We start from the raw sequence: 21997 nt of genomic DNA, 5'->3' as shown, positions 1-21997 counted from the left end.
TCGAACGGCACTAAAATTACAGATGTACTGTTTTGTGCTTGTGCACATAATTACGTTACCCCAGTAAAACGAATCCCGTCCGAATATGGCTTTAAAGCTTGGTAACTACTCCAAGTAGTGGAGAAATGAAATGGTTATTGCCATTATTGGCACAGCCAAAACAGATAGCAATAAATAGTTGTGGAAATATTCAATAACGTCAAATATAAGATTAAACATAAATGTATGTCTATTTTGTTCATATTTTAAGTAGATATATTGTTTCCCAGCAGCCAGAGTGATATAATTTGTCAAGCTCGGTGACTTCGGAAACACCCCTCTCCGCCCACCTCCAGTCTACTGTCCCGAGAGTGGAGTTTGCGCAATGTTATCAGCTCCGCCATTGACGGAGTCGCTGGAGAAAACTGCACATAGCCTGTCACGTTTTGTTCTTAGTAAGTATTCGACGTCTAGATAATGTATTCTCACAACTGAATTTAGTGTCTTTAATACATACGGTTGTTTACATCTACATGATTGGATTTGCATAAACTGTACGGCAGAAGTTGTCAATCCTCCTGCATCGTTAGCTAGCTTACGCACACCTAGCCAGCAGCGAGCGTGTCGTGCACGGCTGCGTCGCCCGTGTGCTCCACTCCATGGATCCAAGAATCGCCTGGTTCCAGCCAGAACAGCTCGGCCCTGCCAATAGCGCGTGGATGAATATTTGGGAAACGACACAAGGTCTGGGCAATTTGAGTTTGAGTAATCATAACAACCACGGCTCTGCTGTGTGGAACACGCCCACCACCAAGCCGAGCCCTAGTACAACGGTATCCGTGAACTGTGGCACGGGAAACGTGATTCAGAACGGAGTCCCCGACGCTGTCACGAGCAGCAGTGAGACGAGGATGCAAGGGACGATCAATCCAAAAGGCGATAATGAAATAGAACATAAATTTGACTTATTGGAAGCAAATATCAACCAACATCCTGCGGGGAGGGGTAGTAGTGGACCTTGGGTTGTGGGTGGCACTGCGTTCGGTAGCTGGAGAGAACGAGAGAGAGAATGTGGACTTGGGAACAGACGGAGAAGAGACAACCGAGCGAGCACTTTCGGATTTAACCGCAGTTTATTGAGTATTGGCAGTAACTCTGCAGTGGACGACGCTGGGTGCCGTGGAGTTGGTTACACAGGCACGCCTTGGAAAACCAGGAACTACTCTGCAGGGATTTTGGGGTAAGGAAGGATGCCTGGGGCAGCAGACCTCCTCTACACACACGTGTCATGTTTGAACTGGCAGGATGTCAATGTATTACAGAACACAGGGAGGGACATTGGTGTGTGTTGCCAATACGTTGATCTACATGAGGAGATTTCTCACACAGAATGATCACACATTGCCTGTCTTTTCTAGCTTGTCAGTGACAAAGATGACTTTCGCTGAACATCATATGTACTATTCAGCAGCAGTTGTTTAGAATATGTGAAGTCTTATCATAAGACTCATGCAAACACACATTTGGGATCATGTGAGTTGAAAGAGTAGGGGTCCACATTGGACTAGACCACTATTATTATCCTCAGTGTGGTTTCCTTCCTCAGAACATGACCAGGTAGATTTGAACCCGCACCACACAAGGCTAGCTCAGCTCTGTTACATTCCAATGACTCATCTGGTTCAGACCCTACAAACTCCTTCCTACTTGACATACTGAGAAGTTCGTGGTACATGTGTTTTTCAATGAGAGGCGTGCATTCCTCAATTTTCCATTTATGATTTTATAATAGTATGGGCACCTTGAATTATGAATATTTCATTGCTGTCCTCTCCGAAACTATTAAAATGGCTAAGGGCCCATTCTATGAGCTTTTCAGTTAACCCCACGACTGATCTGAGACCTGTACATGTAGAACTTTAACCAACCTTTTCATTTTAATCTTATCTCCTCTGCTGTATTAATAGCCTAGCGCAGGGGTCTCCAACAGTACCAGTAGCTCGCAGCACACCTATGAGTAGCTTACCAAACAATTCTGTTCCACTTGCAAACTGTCATAAAGAAATCTCACAAGTATCAGACCCCGCAAGTTCCCAGCTACTAACTAATCAATGCAACACTGACATTATCCAGGGCTTGACATTCACTTTTTTTTAGCCTTTGGGCAAGTAGGACTGATTCTTTACTTGTCTGACAGCTCAAGTCACTTGTCTCCTGCTGTTGTGGCCTTGAGCAAGGCACTTAACCCCCCACAAATTAAAATACTACACTGATGGGCAACTGATTCAAAACCATGTGGGCTGTCAACCCTCCATTTGGAGAGCTACTATCCAACCCTGCTCAAACACACCAGTCAGCTTATCAAGGTCCAGTTGATTGACAGATGTTTTTTTGTTTTTTTATAAAAAAAATTTATACAATGTGATGTTACCCCAATCGTTCTCCTTAATGCTGAGAGCTAAACTGAGATGCGTCATGTCCCATTTTTACAGTCTGACTCACGACCTTCCAATCTCAGGGCAGACACTCTAACCACAAGGCCACTGAGTTGGTCAGTTAGGCTGTTCTAATATATATATATATATATGTAGTTTTTTTTATATATATATATATATATATATATAAAAAAAACTTTGTCAGAATTACATGGCCAGTATTGAATAGAGGAGAATCCTAGCCAATTTTGAGTGCTGCCCTATATGCACCACCATCAAGCAGCTTAGGGAAGAGATCCTCTGTCTGTTAGCTCAGCTGTGAAAAAGGATAACCTGATTTCTAAGTACACCTACCTTTCTGTAACCCAGGCAAATCGAATCTCAGTTTTAAATGCCCCCTATAGCAAAGCTGTTGCTGAGTCGGGCGATGTTGATCTGTCCCAATCCAACGGACGGATGTAAAAGCTCAACTCCGCGGCCCACGGGAGACTGGACACTTGCAAGGCGTAGAAGATTGGGGAGGCCACATTTTCATCTATCCGATAAGATCCAATCCATCTATCTAACAGCTTTGCCCCTCTTGAGACGGACCTACCAGCCCCAGGAGTCTGCACAGATCCTGGGTGTATACTAACAGCCGGCGGCTGCCCAGTGGCACCCTCCCTAACAGCCACCACTGTTCGGCAGATCGCTTCCCCATCAGATTCCATCACCACCATTATTGTGGGCAGCTCGACGGTGAGCGATTTTGGTCTGCTTACGATCTGTGGACTGACCAAGGTCCACTGTCACCCAGGAGGCTGTGTCCATGACATCAACTCCCTCCTGCCCACGGTTCTGGCCAACTACTCCAATATTGACACCATCGTCACTCACACCGGTTTTAACTACCTTTTTTCCTAGGCGATCTGAGAAACATTTTCGAAACTCCCTCGCTGGCACAGGGAAGATAATAATTATCTCTGGCCCCCTCCCGTGTTGCCGAAGGGGTTCGTAACTTTTCAGCCGACTCTTTGCCCTGAACGAGTACATGAAGAAACTTTGTAATCACAGGAATGTTTATTTTTGTGACAACTTTGATTTGCTGTGGGAGCAACAAGCACTTAAAAAAAAAAAAAACAGACAAGATTCGCCCTAACCGCAGCGGTTCCATGATTATTTCCAGCAACATCGCAAACTGTTTTGAGACTGACGGACAGAGTCTATTAAGTGCTCCAGTTCGCCCTGTCAGAATAAGCAACAGAACTTGGAAAGCATATCCACTCCTGTTGAAATGGCACTATGGTTATTGTGAGTAACCTAATTTTATGTGCCTTTTAACTTTGCCTTCTAGTGAGTGTATACACTGTCATCTCCTACCATTCTGATAGATAAGAGACTGTCAGAAAACATGGTTGTAACGTTAATAAGTTATTCCAACCCACCCCCCCCCACCCGGACTACAGCTTTTCATACTCCATCAGAAAAGGGAAAATGGGTGGGGGGGACAGCCTCTATTTTTTTCTAATGCTCTCAGCTGTAAGACCATTTTGTTTGGCGACTTTGAGTCTTTTGAGCATCATGCTCTATTGTTTTTTACTCCATACATTTTCCTTGACACCCAAAGCACTCGTTACATTTTGAGTGCTTAGCAGCACAGGAAAATGGTCCAATTCACGCACTTATCAACAGAACATCCCTGGTCATGCCTACTGCCTCTGATCTGGTGGACTCGTCAAACACACATACTTTGTTTGTAAATCATGTCTGAATGTTGGAGTGTGCCCTTGCTATCCGCAAATTAAAAAAAATTACGTTTAGTGCCGTCTGGTTTGCTTAATATAAGAAATTTAAAATTATTTTTACTTTTACTTTTGATACTTATGTAAATTTTAGCGATTACATTTTCTTTTGATACTTAAGTATATTGAACCAAATACATTTAAACTTTTACTTAAGTAGTATTTTACTGGGTTACTTTTACTTGAGTCATTTACTATTACTGAAGTATGACAATTTGGTACTTTTTCTGCCACTGCCAAAACACTGCTCCACTTTTCTTTACTGATTTAACTGAACTATTGTCTTAGAACTATGATAAAATAACTGTTGGGTGCTTTTAATATTCATGTTGACCAAGATACTGACTCCATAGCCATTTAATTTCTGAATCTTCTGAGCTCTATGGACTTTATCCAACATGTTCCTAGGCCCACCCATAAATGCAGCCATACTCTGGACCTGGTTATTACCAAAGGGCTTTCTACTGACATATCCTCTATTGTTGATGTTGCTTTATCTGATCACCACTGTGTATTTTTTACTACCTTGTTGCTTATTGCACAGGGTAATACTGAACGCATTATTAAGAAACGCTATCTTACCTCTGAAGTTGCTACAGATTTTGAGTGTATGGACAATACTCCATCACCTATTCTGCCTTCCTCTTGTGATGATTTAGTTGATAACTTTAATTGCAAAATATGGGCAACTTGGCATATATAACAAGGCAATTTAGAAATGCCAGACGGGCTCATTTTTATAACTTGCTCACTATCAGAATAATCAGAGAGCGCTCTTCTCGACCATTGATGGCTTGATAAATCCTACCCCCGCGAACCTTTGAACTTTCCTCCACATCTAAATGTAATGAGTTTGCGACATATTACAGAGATAACTAACATTAGGCTGGGTATCAGTCAAGCAAGACCCGGTGAGAATTTTGATGTGTCCCAGGCTACCACGCAAAAAGGCACTATGGATTTATTTTCTCTGGTTGGCACAGACGTGCACCGGAAAGGGATATCACAACTTAAGCCTTCTACCTGCCTTCTCGAGGCTATCCCCACCACCTTCTTCATATCTGAAGAAGTGCAAGCTGTTGTTAATCTCTAACTGTTCACAGGCACTTTCCCCACTGCACTAAAAACTGCTATGGTGAAACCCCTTCTGAAAAAAGTAATCTAGATTCTTCTGATTTTAGCAAATTTTCAGCCAATTTCCAACCTTCCATTGTTAAGCAAAAAAAATCTGGAGAAATTTGTTATTTTTAAGTCCCAACTTTATTTTAGAAAAATTCCAATCTGGTTTTCGTAACAACCACAGCACAGAGAAAGCCTTAGTTAATGTGATCTTAGAGCCAACACAGATGCCAAACAGCTATCTAGTTAGTCTTGTACAGTGCATTCAGAAAGTAGTCAGACCCTTTCACTTTTTCCACATTTTGTTACATTACAGCCTTATTATAAAATGGATTAAACCGTTCTCAGAAATGTTTGCAAATTTATAACTTTTTTTTTTTTTACTCTCAAATTTACATAAGTATTCAGACCCTTTACTATGAGACTTGAAATTGAGCTCCGGTGCATCCTGTTTCCATTGATAATCCTTGATGTTTTTACAACTTGATTGGAGTCCACCTGTGGTAAAATCAATTGATAGAACATGATTTGGAAAGGCACACACCTGTGTGTGTATATATATACAGTGGGGAGAACAAGTATTTGATACACTGACGATTTTGCAGGTTTTCCTACTTACAAAGCATGTAGAGGTCTGTCATTTTTATCATAGGTACACTTCAACTGTGAGAGAAGGAATCTAAAACAAAAATCCAGAAAATCACATTGTATGATTTTTAAGTAATTAATTTGCATGTTATTGCATGACATAAGTATTTGATACATCAGAAAAGCAGAACTTAATATTTGGTACAGAAACCTTTGTTTGCAATTACAGAGATCATACGTTTCCTGTAGTTCTTGACCAGGTTTGCACACACTGCAGCAGGGATTTTGGCCCACTCCTCCATACAGACCTTCTCCAGATCCTTCAGGTTTCGGGGCTGTCGCTGGGCAATACGGACTTTCGGCTCCCTCCAAAGATTTTCTATTGGGTTCAGGTCTGGAGACTGGCTAGGCCACTCCAGGACCTTGAGATGCTTCTTACGGAGCCACTCCTTAGTTGCCCTGGCTGTGTGTTTCGGGTCGTTGTCATGCTGGAAGACCCAGCCACGACCCATCTTCAATGCTTTTACTGAGGGAAGGAGGTTGTTGGTCAAGATCTCGCGATACATGGCCCCGTCCATCCTCCCCTCAATACGGTGCAGTCGTCCTGTCCCCTTTGCAGAAAAGCATCCCCAAAGAATGATGTTTCCACCTCCATGCTTCACGGTTGGGATGGTGTTCTTGGGGTTGTACTCATCCTTCTATTCCTCCAAACACGGCGAGTGGAGTTTAGAGCAAAAAGCTTGACCTTCTCATGACCTTCTCCCATTCCTCCTCTGGATCATCCAGATGGTCATTGGCAAACTTCAGACGGGCCTGGACATGCGCTGGCTTGAGCAGGGGGACCTTGCGTGCGCTGCAGGATTTTAATCCATGACGGCGTAGTGTGTTACTAATGGTTTTCTTTGAGACTGTGGTCCCAGCTCTCTTCAGGTCATTGACCAGGTCCTGCCGTGTAGTTCTGGGCTGATCCCTCACATTCCTCATGATCATTGCTGCCCCACGAGGTGAGATCTTGCATGGAGCCCCAGACCGAGGGTGATTGACCGTCATCTTGAACTTCTTCCATTTTCTAATAATTGTGCCAACAGTTGTTGCCTTCTCACCAAGCTGCTTGCCTATTGTCCTGTAGCCCATCCCAGCCTTGTACAGGTCTACAATTTATCCCTGATGTCCTTACACAGCTCTCTGGTCTTGGCCATTGTGGAGAGGTTGGAGTCTGTTTGATTGAGTGTGTGGACAGGTGTCTTTTATACAGGTAACGAGTTCAAACAGGTGCAGTTAATACAGGTAATGAGTGGAGAACAGGAGGGCTTCTTAAAGAAAAACTAACAGGTCTGTGAGAGCCGGAATTCTTACTGGTTGGTAGGTGATCAAATACTTATGTCATGCAATAAAATGCAAATTAATTACTTAAAAATCATACAATGTGATTTTCTGGATTTTTGTTTTACATTTACATTTACATTTAAGTCATTTAGCAGACGCTCTTATCCAGAGCGACTTACAAATTGGTTTTAGATTCCGTCTCTCACAGTTGAAGTGTACCTATGATAAAAATGACAGACCTCTACATGCTTTGTAAGTAGGAAAACCTGCAAAATCGGCAGTGTATCAAATACTTGTTCTCCCCACTGTATATAAATAAAAGGTCCCACAGTTGACAGTGCATATCAGAGCAAAAACCAAGGAATTGTCCGTAGAGCTCAGAAACAAGATTGTGTCGAGGCGCAGATCTGGGGAAAGGTACCAAAAAATGTGTGCAGCATTGAACGTCCTCAAAAACATATTGGCCTCCATCATTCTTAAATGCAAGAAATTTGTAAGACACTTCCTAGAGCTGGCTGCCAGGCCAAACCTGGCAATCAGGGGAGAAGGGCCTTGGTCAGAGAGGTGACCAAGGACCTGATAATCACTCTGACAGAGCTCCAGAGTTCCTCTGTAGATATGGGAGAACTTCCAGAAGGACAACCATCTCTGCAGCACTCCACCAATCAGGCCTTCATGGTAGATTAGACAGATGGAAGCCATTCCTCAGTAAAAGTCACCTAAAGACTCTCAGACCATGAGAAATACGATTCTCTGGTCTGATGAAACCAAGACTGAAGTCTTTGGCCTGAATGCCAAGCGAAACATCTGGAGGAAACCTGGCACCATCCCTACGGTGAAGCAAGGTGATGGCAGCATCATGCTGTGGGGGAATGTTTTTCAGTGGCAGGGACTGGGAGACTAGTCAGGATCAAGGGAAAGATGAACAGAGCAAAGTACAGAGAGATCCTTGATGAAAACCTGCTCCAGAGTGCTCAGGACCTCGGATTGGGGCGAAGGTTCACCTTCCAACAGGACAACAACCCTAAGCACACAGCCAAGACAACACAGGAGTGGCTTCAGGAAAAGTCTCAATGTCATTGAGTGGCCCAGCCAGAGCCCGGACTTGAACCTGATCAAACATCTCTGAAGAAACCTGAAAATAGAGGTGCAGCAATGCTCCCCATTCAACCTGACCGAGCTTGAGAGGATCTACAGAGAAGAGAAACTCCCCAAATACAGGTGTGCTAAGCTTGTAGCGTCATACCCAAGGAGAGTCGAGGCTGTAATCGCTGCCAACGGTGCTTCAACAAAGTATTGAGTAAAGGTTCAATGGAAAGGGTCTCAATACCTACTGTTGAAGTCGGAAGTTTACATACACTTAGGTTGCAGTCATTAAAACTTGTTTTTCAACCACTCCACAAATTTCTTGTTAACAAACTATAGTTTTGTCAAGTCGGTTAGGACATCTACTTTGTGCATGACACAAGTACTTTTTCCAACAATTGTTTACAGACAGATTATTTCACTTATAAATCACATTTCCAGTGGGTAAGAAGTTCATGTACACTAAGTTGACTGTGCCTTTAAACAGCTTGGAACATTCCAGAAAATGATGTCATGGCTTTAGAAGCTTCTGATAGGCTAATTGACATAATTTGAGTCAATTGGAGGTGTACCTGTGGATGTATTTCAAGGCCTACCTTCAAACTCAGTGCCTCTTTTCTTGACATCATGAGAAAATCAAAAGAAATCAGCCAATACCTCAGAAAACAAACTGGTTCATCCTTGGGAGCAATTTCCAAATGCCTGAAGGTACCACGTTCATCTGTACAAACAATAGTACGCAAGTATAAACACCATGGGACCACGCAGCCAGACCGTGCTCAGGAAGGAGACACGTAATGTCTCCTAGAGATGAACGTACTTTGGTGTGAAAAGTGCAATCTATATCCACAGTAAAACGAGTGCTATATCGACATAACCTGAAAGGCCGCTCAGCAAGGAAGAAGCCACTGCTCCAAAACCGCCATAAAAAAGCCAGACTACGGTTTGCAACTGCACATGGGGACAAAGATCGTACTTTTTGGAGAGATGTCCTCTGGTCTGATGAAACAAAAATAGAATTGTTTGGCCATAATGACCATCGTTATGTTTGGAGGAGAAAGGGGGATGCTTGCAAGTCGAAGAACACCATCCCAACCGTGAAGCACGGTGTGGCAGCATCATGTTGTGGGGGTGCTTTGCTGCAGGAGGGCCTGGTACAGGAAGGGAAATGATGTGGATATATTGAAGCAACATCTCAAGACATCAGTCAGGAAGTTAAAGCTTGGTCGCAAATGGGTCTTCCAAATGGACAATGACCCCAAGCATACTTCCAAAGTTATGGCTTAAGGACAACAAAGTTAAGGTATAGGAGTGACCATCACAAAGCCCTGACCTCAATCCTATAGAAGATTTGTGAGCAGAACTGAAAAAGCGTGTGAAAGCAAGGAGGCCTACAAACCTGACTCAGTTACACCAGCTCTGCCGGGTGAATTTTGGCCCATTCCTCCTAACTTATTGTGGGAAGCTTGTGGAAGGCAACCTGAAACATTTGACCCAAGTGAAACAATTTAAATGCAATGCTACCAAATACTAAACTTCTGACCCACTGGGAATGTGATGAAATAAATAAAAGCCGAAATAATTCTCTCTACTATTATTCTGACATTTCACATTCTTAAAATAAGGTGGTGATCCTACCTAAGACAGGGAATTTTTACTAGGATTAAATGTCAGGAATTGTTAAACTGAGTTTAAATGTAATTGGCTAAGGTGTATGTAAACTTATGACTTCAACTGTATGTTTTTAAGGTATTACTGTTATAAAAAGAAAAAAAAAGAAATTAGCAATAAATTCGTAACCTGTTTTCGCTTTGTCATTAATTGGTCTAGTATGTAGATGAATTTAAAAAATCTTTAAATGTATCCTTTATGTAACTAGGAAAGTCAGTTAAGAAAAAATACTTATTTACAATGACGGCCTAAGAACAGTGGGTTAACTGCCTTGTTCATGGGTACAACAACAGATTTTTACCTTGTCAGCTCGGGGATTCGATCTAGCAACCTTTTGGTTACTGGCCCAGTGCTCTAACCACTAGGCTACCTTCCACCCCTTGTATTGATGAGGAACATCTTTTTATTTAATTCATTTCTGAATAAGACTGTAACATAACAAAATGTAGGGAAGGGGTCTGAATACTTTCCGAATGCGTTTTAAATGTAGGTATTAGAGGTCGACCGATTTTTAATCGGAATGGCCGATTTTTAATTAGGGCCGATTTCAAGTTTTCATAACAATCGGCATTTTTGGACACCGATTATGGCCGATTACGTTGCACTCCACGAGGAGACTGCGTGGCAGGCTGAATACCTGTTATGCGAGTGCAGCAAGGAGCCAAGGTAAGATGTTAGCTAGCATTAAACTTATCTTATAAAAAAAACAATCAATTTAAACATAATCACTAGTTAACTACACATGGTTGATGATATTACTAGTTTATCTAGCTTGTCCTGCGTTGCATATAGTCGATGCGGTGCCTGTTAATTTATCATTGAATCACAGCCTACTTCGGCAAACGGGTGATTTAACAAGCGCATTTGCGGGGAAAAAGCACTGTCGTTGCACCAATGTGTTCCTAACCATAAACATCAATGCCTTTCTTAAAATCAATACACAAGTATATATTTTAAACCTGCATATTTAGTTAATATTGCCTGCTAACATGAATTTCTTTTAACTAGGGAAATTGTGTCACTTCTCTTGCGTTCTGTGCAAGCAGAGTCAGGGTATATGCAGCAGTTTGGGCCGCCTGGCTCATTGCGAACTGTGTGAAGACCATTTCTTCCTAACAAATACTGTAATTTGCCAGAATTGTACATAATTATGACTTAATATTGAAGGTTGTGCAATGTAACAGCAATATTTAGACTTAGGGATGCCACCCGTTAGATAAAATACGGAACGGTTCCGAATTTCACTGAAAGAATAAACGTTTTGTTTTCGAGATGATAGTTTCCAGATTTGACCATATTAATGACCTTAGGCTCGTATATCTGTATGTTATTATATTATAATTAAGTCTATGATTTGATAGAGCAGTCTGACTGAGCGGTGGTAGGCAGCAGCAGGCTCGTATAAGCATTCATTCAAACCGTACTTTCCTGTATTTGCCAGCAGCTCTTCGCTGTGCTTCAAGCATTGCGCTGTTTATGACTTCAAGCCTATAAACTCCCGAGATTAGGCTGGCAATACTAAAGTACCTATTAGAACATCCAATAGTCAAAGGTATATGAAATAGAGAGAAATAGTTCTATAATAACTACAACATAAAACTTCTTACCTGGGAATATTGAAGACTCATGTTAAAAGGAACCACCAGCTTTCATATGTTCTCATGTTCTGAGCAAGGAACTTAAACGTTAGCTTTCTTACATGGCACATATTGCACTTTTACTTCTCCAACACTTTGTTTTTGCATTATTTAAAACAAATTGAACGTGTTTCATTATTTATTTGAGACTAAGTTGATTTTATTGATGTATTATATTAAGTAAAAATAAGTGTTCATTCAGTATTGTTGTAATTGTCGTTATTACAAATGTGTATATATAAAAAATCGGCCGATTTTAATCGGTATCGGATTTTTTTGGTCCTCCAATAATCGGTATCGGCCTTAAAATCATAATCGGTCGACCTCTAGTATGTATGTCTCTCTGGGTTTATCAGCCCTTTCCTTGCTGTGTTCGGTCCTCTCCTTCCTGCCTCCGTCTGTCTGGTGCAAGCTGCAGCCACCTTATGACCAACTTCTCCATCTTGTAGCCTTGAATGTGAAAGTGTTTCTCCTAACAGCATCTTTTGAATAACAGAAAAAAAGTTACAACAATTACTACAATTTTGACTCCACACACAAATCCTTGGAATCACAATCCAGACCTGAAATGGGAAGCACATCAACACAAAAACCAGAGGTTTTTAAATTCAAAACTGAGTCAAACAGATCAAGAGATGTGCCTATTTGTAGCGCCACCGTGTGTTCAATCTGAATGTGCTTGCATGTGTTGAATCTTGACAGGGTTTGGAACTTGTACCAAGTTTGGTTACAATACAAGTATCTGTGTTTGATTTTGTATGCATTTATGTGCCAGACCACGCCCACATGAATGTTTATTGGTCAGTTTTGACATACTAGCATGGAAAATATTGCGTTGAAAGACCTTGGTCAAGTTTCATCCAGATCGGCCCTGTGATTCCGGAAGAGATGTCATTTAAGTGTTTTTCAAAAATAAAAAATGGCGGAAAATCCATCATGGCAGACCTTGAGGGTCCTTGAGGTACATTTGTTCCTTGTGAGAACAGGGACCGATGCACAGAATTTCAGGACTCTAGGTCGAGGATGGGCAACTGGCGGCCCATGGGCCACAAAGGCCTCGGATCATTTTCCCACTGAAAAAAGTATTCTCTGTGATCTATTGTCAGGCTATGTTATAATAGTATCCTAATTCTATGGTCAGGCCACTGTCTGTCTCTCACACCAGTCTTGTGTCCCCTGCCCAGTATTCATGGCTAAAGCTCTCAGGTGATAAACATATGGTCCGTGCTATTCAGAATCCTTTGGACTTCCCTACCCCATTTGAAGTTGACATTTTTCAAGGGTTAGGGTTATGATTTAGGGTAGGGATGTCCCAAGGATTCCAGATAGCACTGACCATAAACATGTAGAAGCTATGGATGCAAGGACTGGCTAACCATTATATACAAATGCTAGTTTTAACCATGTTTTCAGTTAAACAAGCTTATGTTTGGTTCTGATGCGGAAGAACAGTTCAACTAAGCTCAACATGCATTTATAACTTATCTTCTTCAAGAATCAATGGGTTTACAGTGCCTAGTGAAAGTCTACACACCCTTGAACAGTTTTCACATTTGAGATGGACTCCTTTACTGTCCAGCCACACCAGCTGAAGCTCAGGGTGCCAGCCTTCAGATTCACATTTTGAGTATTTTTGTCGCACGGTGGTGGAAGGTAGAGAGAGTCCATCAGAGAGGCTGAGGGTGGAGAGACGGTCTGCTGGCAGGAAGACAAACAAGAAGACATGTATTGTGGGGCACATCACTTCACGTGGGGTTCAAGTGAGGAATGGGGTCAGCTGGAAACACTACTCATTCAACCTATAGAATGTTATTTTACAGTATACTTATAGTATTTTTTAATTTTTTTTTATAGATTTGCTTTTCAATGAAAGAAGACAGCAGCTGATTGACCCATTGGCTGTATAGGGTCAACCATGAATAGTTTCACAAAACTATTTATTGTTTTGTGGTCGACCACTACTGTAAGCTAACGCACTTCTGTACATCGCGCTGTAACGTACATTTGACCTTTTATTTTAGAGTCCCAAAAAACGTAATACTTCCAGGTCAACTGTAATATGAATACCATTGTAAAGCACAATCAATGACGAGACCATCATGCTGCCCGTCTCTGCATGATTGAAGAAGGCGATGAGCTCCGTCAGGTCTTTTTAACAATGGAAGGTGGGGAAGCGAAACCTACTGCGTGATAGGGAAAGGGGGGAAACTGCATTCTTCACCCGATCTGTCCAACTTATCTCCTCTAAAATGTAAATAAAACACTAAAGAGTTTATATAATGTGTCATTACATACCTACAGTTGAAGTCGGAAGTTTACATACACCTTAGCCAAATACATTTAAACTCAGTTTTTCACAATTCCTGACATTTAATCCTAGTAAACATTCCCTGTCTTAGGTCAGTTAGGATCACCACTTTATTTTAAGAATGTGAAATGTCAGAATAATAGTAGAGAGAATGATTTATTTCAGCTTTTATTTATTTCATCACATTCCCAGTGGGTCAGAAGTTTACATACTCAATTAGTATTTCGTGGCATTGCCTTTAAATTGTTTAACTTGGGTCAAATGTTTTGGGTAGCCTTCCACAAGCTTCCCACAATAAGTTGGGTGAATTTTGGCCCATTCCTCCTGACAGAGCTGGTGTAACTGAGTCAGGTTTGTAGGCCTCCTTGCTCGCACACACTTTTTCAGTTCTACCCACAAATCTTCTATAGGATTGAGATCAGGGCTTTGTGATGGCCACTCCAATACCTTGACTTTGTTGTCCTTAAGCCATTTTGCCACAACTTGGGAAGTATGCTTGGGGTCATTGTCCATTTGGAAGTCCCATTTTGCATTTACCTTGCTCATGATGCCATCTATTTTGTGAAGTGCACCAGTCCCTCCTGCAGCAAAGCACTCCCACAACATGATGCTGCCACCCCCGTGCTTCACGGTTGGGATGGTGTTCTTCGGCTTGCAAGTCTCCCCTTTTTCCTCCGAACATAACGATGGTCATTATGGCCAAGTAGTTCTATTTTTGTTTCATCAGACCAGAGGACATTTCTCCAAAAAGTACGATCTTTGTCCCCATGTGCAGTTGCAAACCGTAGTCTGGCTTTTTTATGGGGGTTTTGGAGCAGTGGCTTCTTTGCTGAGCGGCCTTTCAGGTTATGTCGATTTAGGACTCGTTTTACTGTGGATATAGAAACTTTTGTACCTGTTTCCTCCAGCATCTTCACAAGGTCCTTTGCTGCTGTTCTGGGATTGCACTTTTTGCACCAATGTACGTTCATCTCTAGGAGACAGAACGCGTCTCCTTCCTGAGCGGTACGTGATGAACGTGGTACCTTCAGGATGAACCAGACTTGTGTAGGTCTGCAATTTGAGGCCTTAGCTGATTTTTTTTAATTTTTTTTATTTGTTTTCCCATGATGTCAAGCAAAGAGGCACTGAGTTTGAAGGTAGGCCTTGAAATACATCCACAGGTACACCTCCAATTGACTCAATGATGTCAATTAGCCTATCAGAAGCTTCTAAAGCCATGATAACATTTTCTGGAATTGCCCAAGCTGTTTAAAGGCACAGTCAACTTAGTGTATGTAAACTTCTGACCCACTGGAATTGTGATACAGTGTATTTAAGTTAAACAATCTGTCTGTTAACAGTTGTTGGAAAAATTACTTGTGTCATGCACAAAGTAGATGTCCTAGCCGACTTGCCAAACCATAGTTTGTTAACAAGAAATGTGTGGAGTGGTTGAAAAATGAGTTTTAATGACTGCAACCTACGTGTTTGTAAACTTCCGACTTCAACTGTGTTTGCAGGTTTGTGTCGAATTTGAATCAGGTTTTTAGGGCGGTGCTAAAGTTGTCTTCAGAAGTTAACAGCGGCTTTTGAGAGTCATGATGGCTTGCAGTGATGACGCAAGAAATGTATGCAGTCAGTTGTACAATTGACTAGGTATCCACCTTACCCTGTCCCTTTCTTATTTTTAAACTGCGAAAGAAGTGCAACACCTGGTGGAGAGAGGCTGTACAATACAGAATGAGTTGCATTATGCGTGCTGTATGTTACGTCATGACACGCCACAATTTAACGTACAGCGTCGGAGGGGTGAGTTTCCCCCCCCCCCCCAACTTTTCTCCAATACTATCGGGCCATTACATTTCAATCAACGCTTGAATAGACACGTAGTTCACACCCCAGATTTTGATTACACATAACCATTGGGACCATATAAACAAACATATATACATATTTTATGTGGTACTGTAATTCAGCGTTTAGCTGCCATAGTACACATGAAACTAAATAAACTATTACCCTTGAATCTTGGCGCGTTCTTTGCCAGTTGGGGTCGCGCAAGTCCTTTGACTCACTAGACATAGCTAACTAGCTAGCAAGCTAATGATAGCTAGCTAACTGTCACTGTTAGCTAGCTATGTTAACCATGTGCTTTCCTAGTCTTAGCTAGACTACCAATGTTTTACAAATAAAAACACTAGCTAGCTTAATTAGCTACATAATATCACATAGGCTAGACACTAAACAAAATTGACTTAGCTAGCTCGCTCTGCTCTAACAGTTAGCTAAGATAGCCAGCTGGCTAACATTAACATTATCTGACATTAACGGAGAAACTTTGACAACCATGACCAGTCCAGAAATTAAGCTAGCTACAATGTCACAAACTAATTAGCGACAGCGACGAAATACACTGCTACAAATACAATAGCTACAATTACCTATTTTGAACTTTTTTGGTATCTTTTCCGGCTCAAGCAGCAGAGGCTCAAGCAGCAGAGGCCACCGCTGCTGCATCGTGTGTTTTTGGTTCCTTTCGAGGTAATGCTAGTTACCTATTAAGGGTACTTCAGCAAGCATTGATGAGGGCAATTGACGATACATGTATGCTGCTATTTTCTATGTTGAAAATTACAATCACAGATTTGTAAAACAGACAGGAAGTAGTAGCCTATTGTTGACTTGGTGATGTGAGGTCTCAATCTTGAATTAAACTTTGTCTATGTTCAGGTTCAGCAAAAATGTGGCATGCAACCTTGGGTTATGACAAAGAAACACTGTCAAAGTTACACAGTTGGTGATGCAATTCATAACTTACTCTGTTTAGATACAGTTATATTTTCTTCTGTCTTCTCAGAAAGCGCAGGCAACCCATAACTACTGTCCAAAGATCCATGCAGGAAATTGTTCGATATCTCACACATGAGGTGTGCAAAAGTAATACATGTGACATTAAGCAGACACTTTTATCCAAAGCGACAGTATGCATGCATTCATTTTCAGTTCGTGGCCCCGGGAATTGAACCCACAATCATGACGTTTCGAGCGCCATGAATTTTTCCCATTGACTGTTATGGTCGTTATTTATTTGGCTATTTTAATAGGCTGTAGACTACAGTAATTTGCAGTAATTCAACATGCATGGTTGAAGGGTCCATCACTCTTTCAGCCAAGGTAACAGATGATCAAATGGAAGATTTTGGCCTACGTTTTTAGAAAATAAAATTATTCTACGTCCTAGGCTACAACAACCCAGTGTAATGAGGAATGTATTATTGTTAGTACACAATTTGTCTAGGCTGTAAACTGCAGTGATGTAGGCTAATTTGAATAACCGCTCAAATGTCCTTTTGTGTTTCATGCCGAAATAAAGCCCTGATTTTATACAACCATTTGGTCAGTTATGGGTTTATTCTCGACAGTTTACAACGTCCAGAAAGTTACACTAGTCCACTCATATGGTGTATTTTGTCAGGATGTATCAGCATTTACAGATGGGCCTACCATAGAAAAATAGGCTATAGCCTATGACATTGTGATGTCTGTCGTGTATCATGTCGTCCTATAATTAACGTGGCCTCCAGCATATGCATAAAAATTGTCAATGCCATTTCATATTAAGCCAGCGTTGGCTGAATGACTGAAATTAATAGAATTGGTGTGAGTGGGGTTCCAAAAAACATGTGTAGTAAAATCAAATTCATTTATATCAGATTCTCTAGGGGCCTTCTCCATCTGATAGCCTATAGGCTGAACATTTGCTAGCAAATTTGACTTGAGATTATTACATTAATTCGTTTTTTTGTTATTCTTCCATCACCTGCCGAATAAAAACCTCATATGGCCCTACTATTGTAAACGTTAATTGTGCTGATGTGGACTTGGCCACGAGTACCATAAGTTGGAACCAAGAGTAATATGATTCTGCCGTACTCGGGAAGAGCTCGGACCGTATGAAGCATGCCAAGTCGATGCAGAGTCCCACGAGTCTCAAACAAAATAGGCCCGAACCCACCAGGTTGATTGGGTATTAATGCCCATGATTTTGGAATGAGATGTTTGACGAGCAGGTGTCCACATACTTTTGGTCATGTAGTGAATTTCATGACTAACTTTAATGCCTTAAAGTATTCAGCCCCCTTGACTTTTTCCACATCTTGTTACGTTACAGCGTTATTCTAAAATGGATATAAAAAATGAAATACTGCAATCTACACACAATACCCTGTAATGGCAAGGCGAAAACAGCTTTTTAGACATTTTTACAAATCTATTTAAAATCAAATACAGATACCTTATTTACATAAGTATTCAGACCCTTTGCTATGAGACTTGAAATTGAGTTCAGGTGCATACTGTTTCCATTGATCATCCTTGAGATGTTGATACAACTTGATTACCACCTATGGTAAATTCAATTGATTGAACATGATTTTGAAAGGCACACACCTGTCTATATAAGGTCCCACAGTTGACAGTGCATGTTAGAGCAAAAACCAAGCCATGAGGTCGACGGAATTGTGCGTAGAGCTCAGAGACAGGATTGTGTTGAGGCACAGATCTGGGGAAGGGTATCAAAAACATTTCTGCAGCATTGAATGTCCTCAAGAACACAGTGGCCCCCATCATTTTTAAATTGAAGAAGTTTGGAACCACCAAGACTCTCCTAGAGCTGGCCACCTGGCCAAACTGAGTAATCGGGGGAGAAGGGCGTTGGTCAGGGAGGTGACCAAGAACCATCTGTGGAGATGGTTGTCCTTCTGGAAGGTTCTCCCATCTCTGCAGCACTCCACCAATCAGGCCTTTTATGGAAGAGTGGCCAGACAAAAGCCACTCCTCAGTAAAAGGCACATGACAGCACCTAAAGACTCTCAGACCATGAGAAACAAGATTCTCTGGTCTGATGAAACCAAGATTGAACTCTTTGGCCTGAATTCCAAGCGTCACGTCTGGAGGAAACCTTGCACCATCCCTACGGTGAAGCATGGTGGTGGCAACATCATGCTGTGGGGATGTTTTTCAGCGGCAGGGACTGGGAGACTATTCAGGGTTGAGGGAAAGATGAACGGAGCAAAGTACAGAGAGATCCTTGATTAAAAACCTGCTCCAGAGTGCTCAGACTGGGGCGAAGGTTCATCTTCCAACAGGACAATGACCCTAAGTACACAGCCAAGACAACGCAGGAGTGGCTTCAGGACAAGTTTCTGAATGTCCTTGAGTGGCCCAGCCAAAGCCCGGACTTGAACCCGATCGAACATCTCTGGAGAGATCTGAAAATAGCTGTGCAGCAACACTCCCCATCCAACCTGACAGAGCTTGAGAGGATCTGTGGAGAAGAGAAACTCCCCAAATACAGTTGTGCCAAGCTTGTAGCATCATACCCAAGAAGACTTAATGCTCTAATCGCTGCCAACGGTGCTTCAACAAAGTACTGAGTAAAGGGTCTGAGTACTTATGTAAATGTATATTTTATTTTTTTGTATAAATTAGCAAACATTTCTCAACCTGTTTTTGCTTTGTCATTATGGGGTATATTGTGCAGATTGAGAAACTATTTAATACATTTTAGAATAAGGCTGTAACGTAACAAAATGTGGAAAAAGTCAAGGGGTCTGAATACTTTCCGAAGGCACTTTTGTAGCATTTGTACCTATTATTTGTTGTTTGATAACTTTGTCATGAAATGAGCAGCAGCAGTACAGAGCCATTGCTAGACTGACACATTACTCACTCGCTAGATATGCAATTAAATGGCCAAATCAAAAAAACTTTTTTTTCCAGATCTAAAACAAATTGTGTGCTGATGTGATTTAAGCATTGACATGGACTCAACATTCCAATTCCATTGTTTCTTTATGAACAATTGTCATTTTGAAAGTGAAAAACAGAAAATGACAGAATTTGGGGGGAAAATCTCAGATTTTTACAGTTTATTAACCATTATTTTCCCAGGTATATTGACAGAAAACAACAGTGCGCTACTTTCTCTGGGGAGGAGTTGCAAGGGAAAGGATAAGAATCTGCCTATTTGAAAGAAATTTAAAATATGTAAAAAAATAAATAAACTAGCTCTCATGCTAGAAAAGGTTGGAGACCCATGGCCTAGCGTAATGCAGCAGATAACCTTTCCTGGTACACCATGCAGAAGAGGGTTATTCTAAAGTACGTTATTACTCTGGATGACATATTGAAAAGCAGCTGGCTGGGCTGGCGCACATTACATGTCCCCCTGGGAATACACACTGCTGCTCTTTTGGTATAGTTGCATGTGTCCACTAGAGTGTATTTATAGTAACTCCCTGCTCTGTAATCACAGGCTTCATAGCACACTGACAGACTGAAGGCCACTTCTAGTCTACATACTGTAGTGCTATGGGATTAGTTGGCTATAACAAACATATCAAATGTAATGGGTGTCTAGCCTATTTGTTTCTCAATAAGCTCTAGACTTGATATTATAAACAAATTCAAATGAATGAATCGTGTGAAAAGTTGTAGGTTGTTTGTGCTTTTTCAGTTTCATAGCTTTGCCAGGGTACCCCTGACTGCATTACTTTTTAGGGATTTCACACGTGTTCTAACCACGGTGTGTGTCTCTGACTTTGTAGGCTCCATGAGGAGATCCAGGATTTCTATGCCTACATGTCTCCGCGGCCAGAGGAGGAGAGGATGAGGAGGGAGGTGGTGGAGAGGATAGAGCGGGTCATTAAGGACCTTTGGCCCACTGCTGACGTAAGTCAATCACTTTCACTGTAGTAAAACATGTAAACCCCTTGACCATTGACTTCCTTGTCCAGTTATTTATTGGATTTGAAATGGTGTAGTATTTCTGATTACATTTGGATACCAATGGATACCAGTATGATAATGTTATAGCTTATGGTTGCTGTTAGGGATGTAACGATTCACCAGAACGCATTGGTCCCCGGTTCAAATGTTTAAAATGCGAGTGCATCGGTCCGCGGGAGCCTAAAACGATCCAAATGAAGCATGCATTGGTAAGAAAACCAACTAAAACATTAGGAATCACAGGTTCGCAAATGTTTTTTACTCATTATTACGAAATATCTCTAATCTGTTGACTGAATTCATGCGTCCTCTCCTTCAGCCTATCACATTTTTATGCATGTTAACACCGTATGACATTGATCTACAAGTCAGATGAGAAATGTGCGCACAGTGCGGGAGACTCAGCTGCTCTCACCAAGGAGAGGTAGGCTTACCCTATCCCTGTTTTATATTCGTAGGCTACATCTGCGCGGCACCTTCAGCATTCAGATGTTTGTCAAATGGCTTTTGTAATATTAAAAATAGGCTTTATTAATTGAGGTGCAACCCCATGTAAGTTGTTGGGCCATTGTTACCAAATGCGCTGTGGAAAATTGTGTTTTACCAGCAGAGCTGTGTAGACTACCGGAATGAACACAACTCACGTCTTGCTGATTGCACATCTAACTGCTGATTGGGGCTTTTCGATTGTCAGGTTCACCGTACAAAATATTTTTGGTAGTTCTGCTTTAATAAAGAGTCATTGCATTTGGTAACGTTTACATGAACAGTGTAAAGGTGGAATTTCATAACAAGGACAGCAATCATTTTTGCAAGCAGGACTGGTCGGAACGGGAGAAGCAAGCAGCTCTCCTCAAAGTTCCAAACGGTCAAAACCATTCGCTCTGAGACTGGTGAAATCCAAAGCTGTGTTATATTAATTGCCTATGTTTCCATAGCTAATTTCTAAAGATAAATATTGACAGATTACTAGCTCAAAACATTTTAACCCTTTCCAGCCCGTCCATTAAAATATCGGAAACATGTTTCCTGATGGTTGTCAATATCACTCCCTAAAAACACACCCCTATGGAACAATCCTTGGGTAGCTTTTCACAATTCACCAATAAATTGGTCCACATGGAAAACTAAAGGCATAGAAGTAGTACATTACTTAGTAACAGGAAATACATTAATTTCCATGACGATATAAAAAAATATATAATATTGGAACCAACATTTAAAAAGAACTGTTGGCACAAGATGGAGGGAAAGTTGGCGTATAACTAACAAAATAACGGTTAACTGCTTAATCCA

General features: G+C 41.4%; 1 protein-coding gene across 1 annotated transcript in view; it reads left to right on the top strand.

Moving 5' to 3' along the window:
• The first annotated feature begins 319 nt into the window (after positions 1-319).
• The window catches only part of LOC139540068 (terminal nucleotidyltransferase 4B-like), a 52083-nt gene continuing 30405 nt past the window's right edge, over positions 320-21997 (top strand). The window contains exons 1-2 of the mRNA XM_071343616.1: positions 320-1219; positions 20521-20644. Coding sequence (XP_071199717.1) covers positions 639-1219; positions 20521-20644 — 705 coding nt within the window. The 5' untranslated portion in view covers positions 320-638. The remainder of the gene's footprint in view (positions 1220-20520; positions 20645-21997) is intronic.

The sequence above is a fragment of the Salvelinus alpinus genome, chromosome 15, assembly GCF_045679555.1.
Source record: "Salvelinus alpinus chromosome 15, SLU_Salpinus.1, whole genome shotgun sequence".
NCBI classification, from domain to species: Eukaryota; Metazoa; Chordata; class Actinopteri; order Salmoniformes; family Salmonidae; genus Salvelinus; species Salvelinus alpinus.
This window is presented reverse-complemented; position numbering and strand designations above follow the sequence as displayed.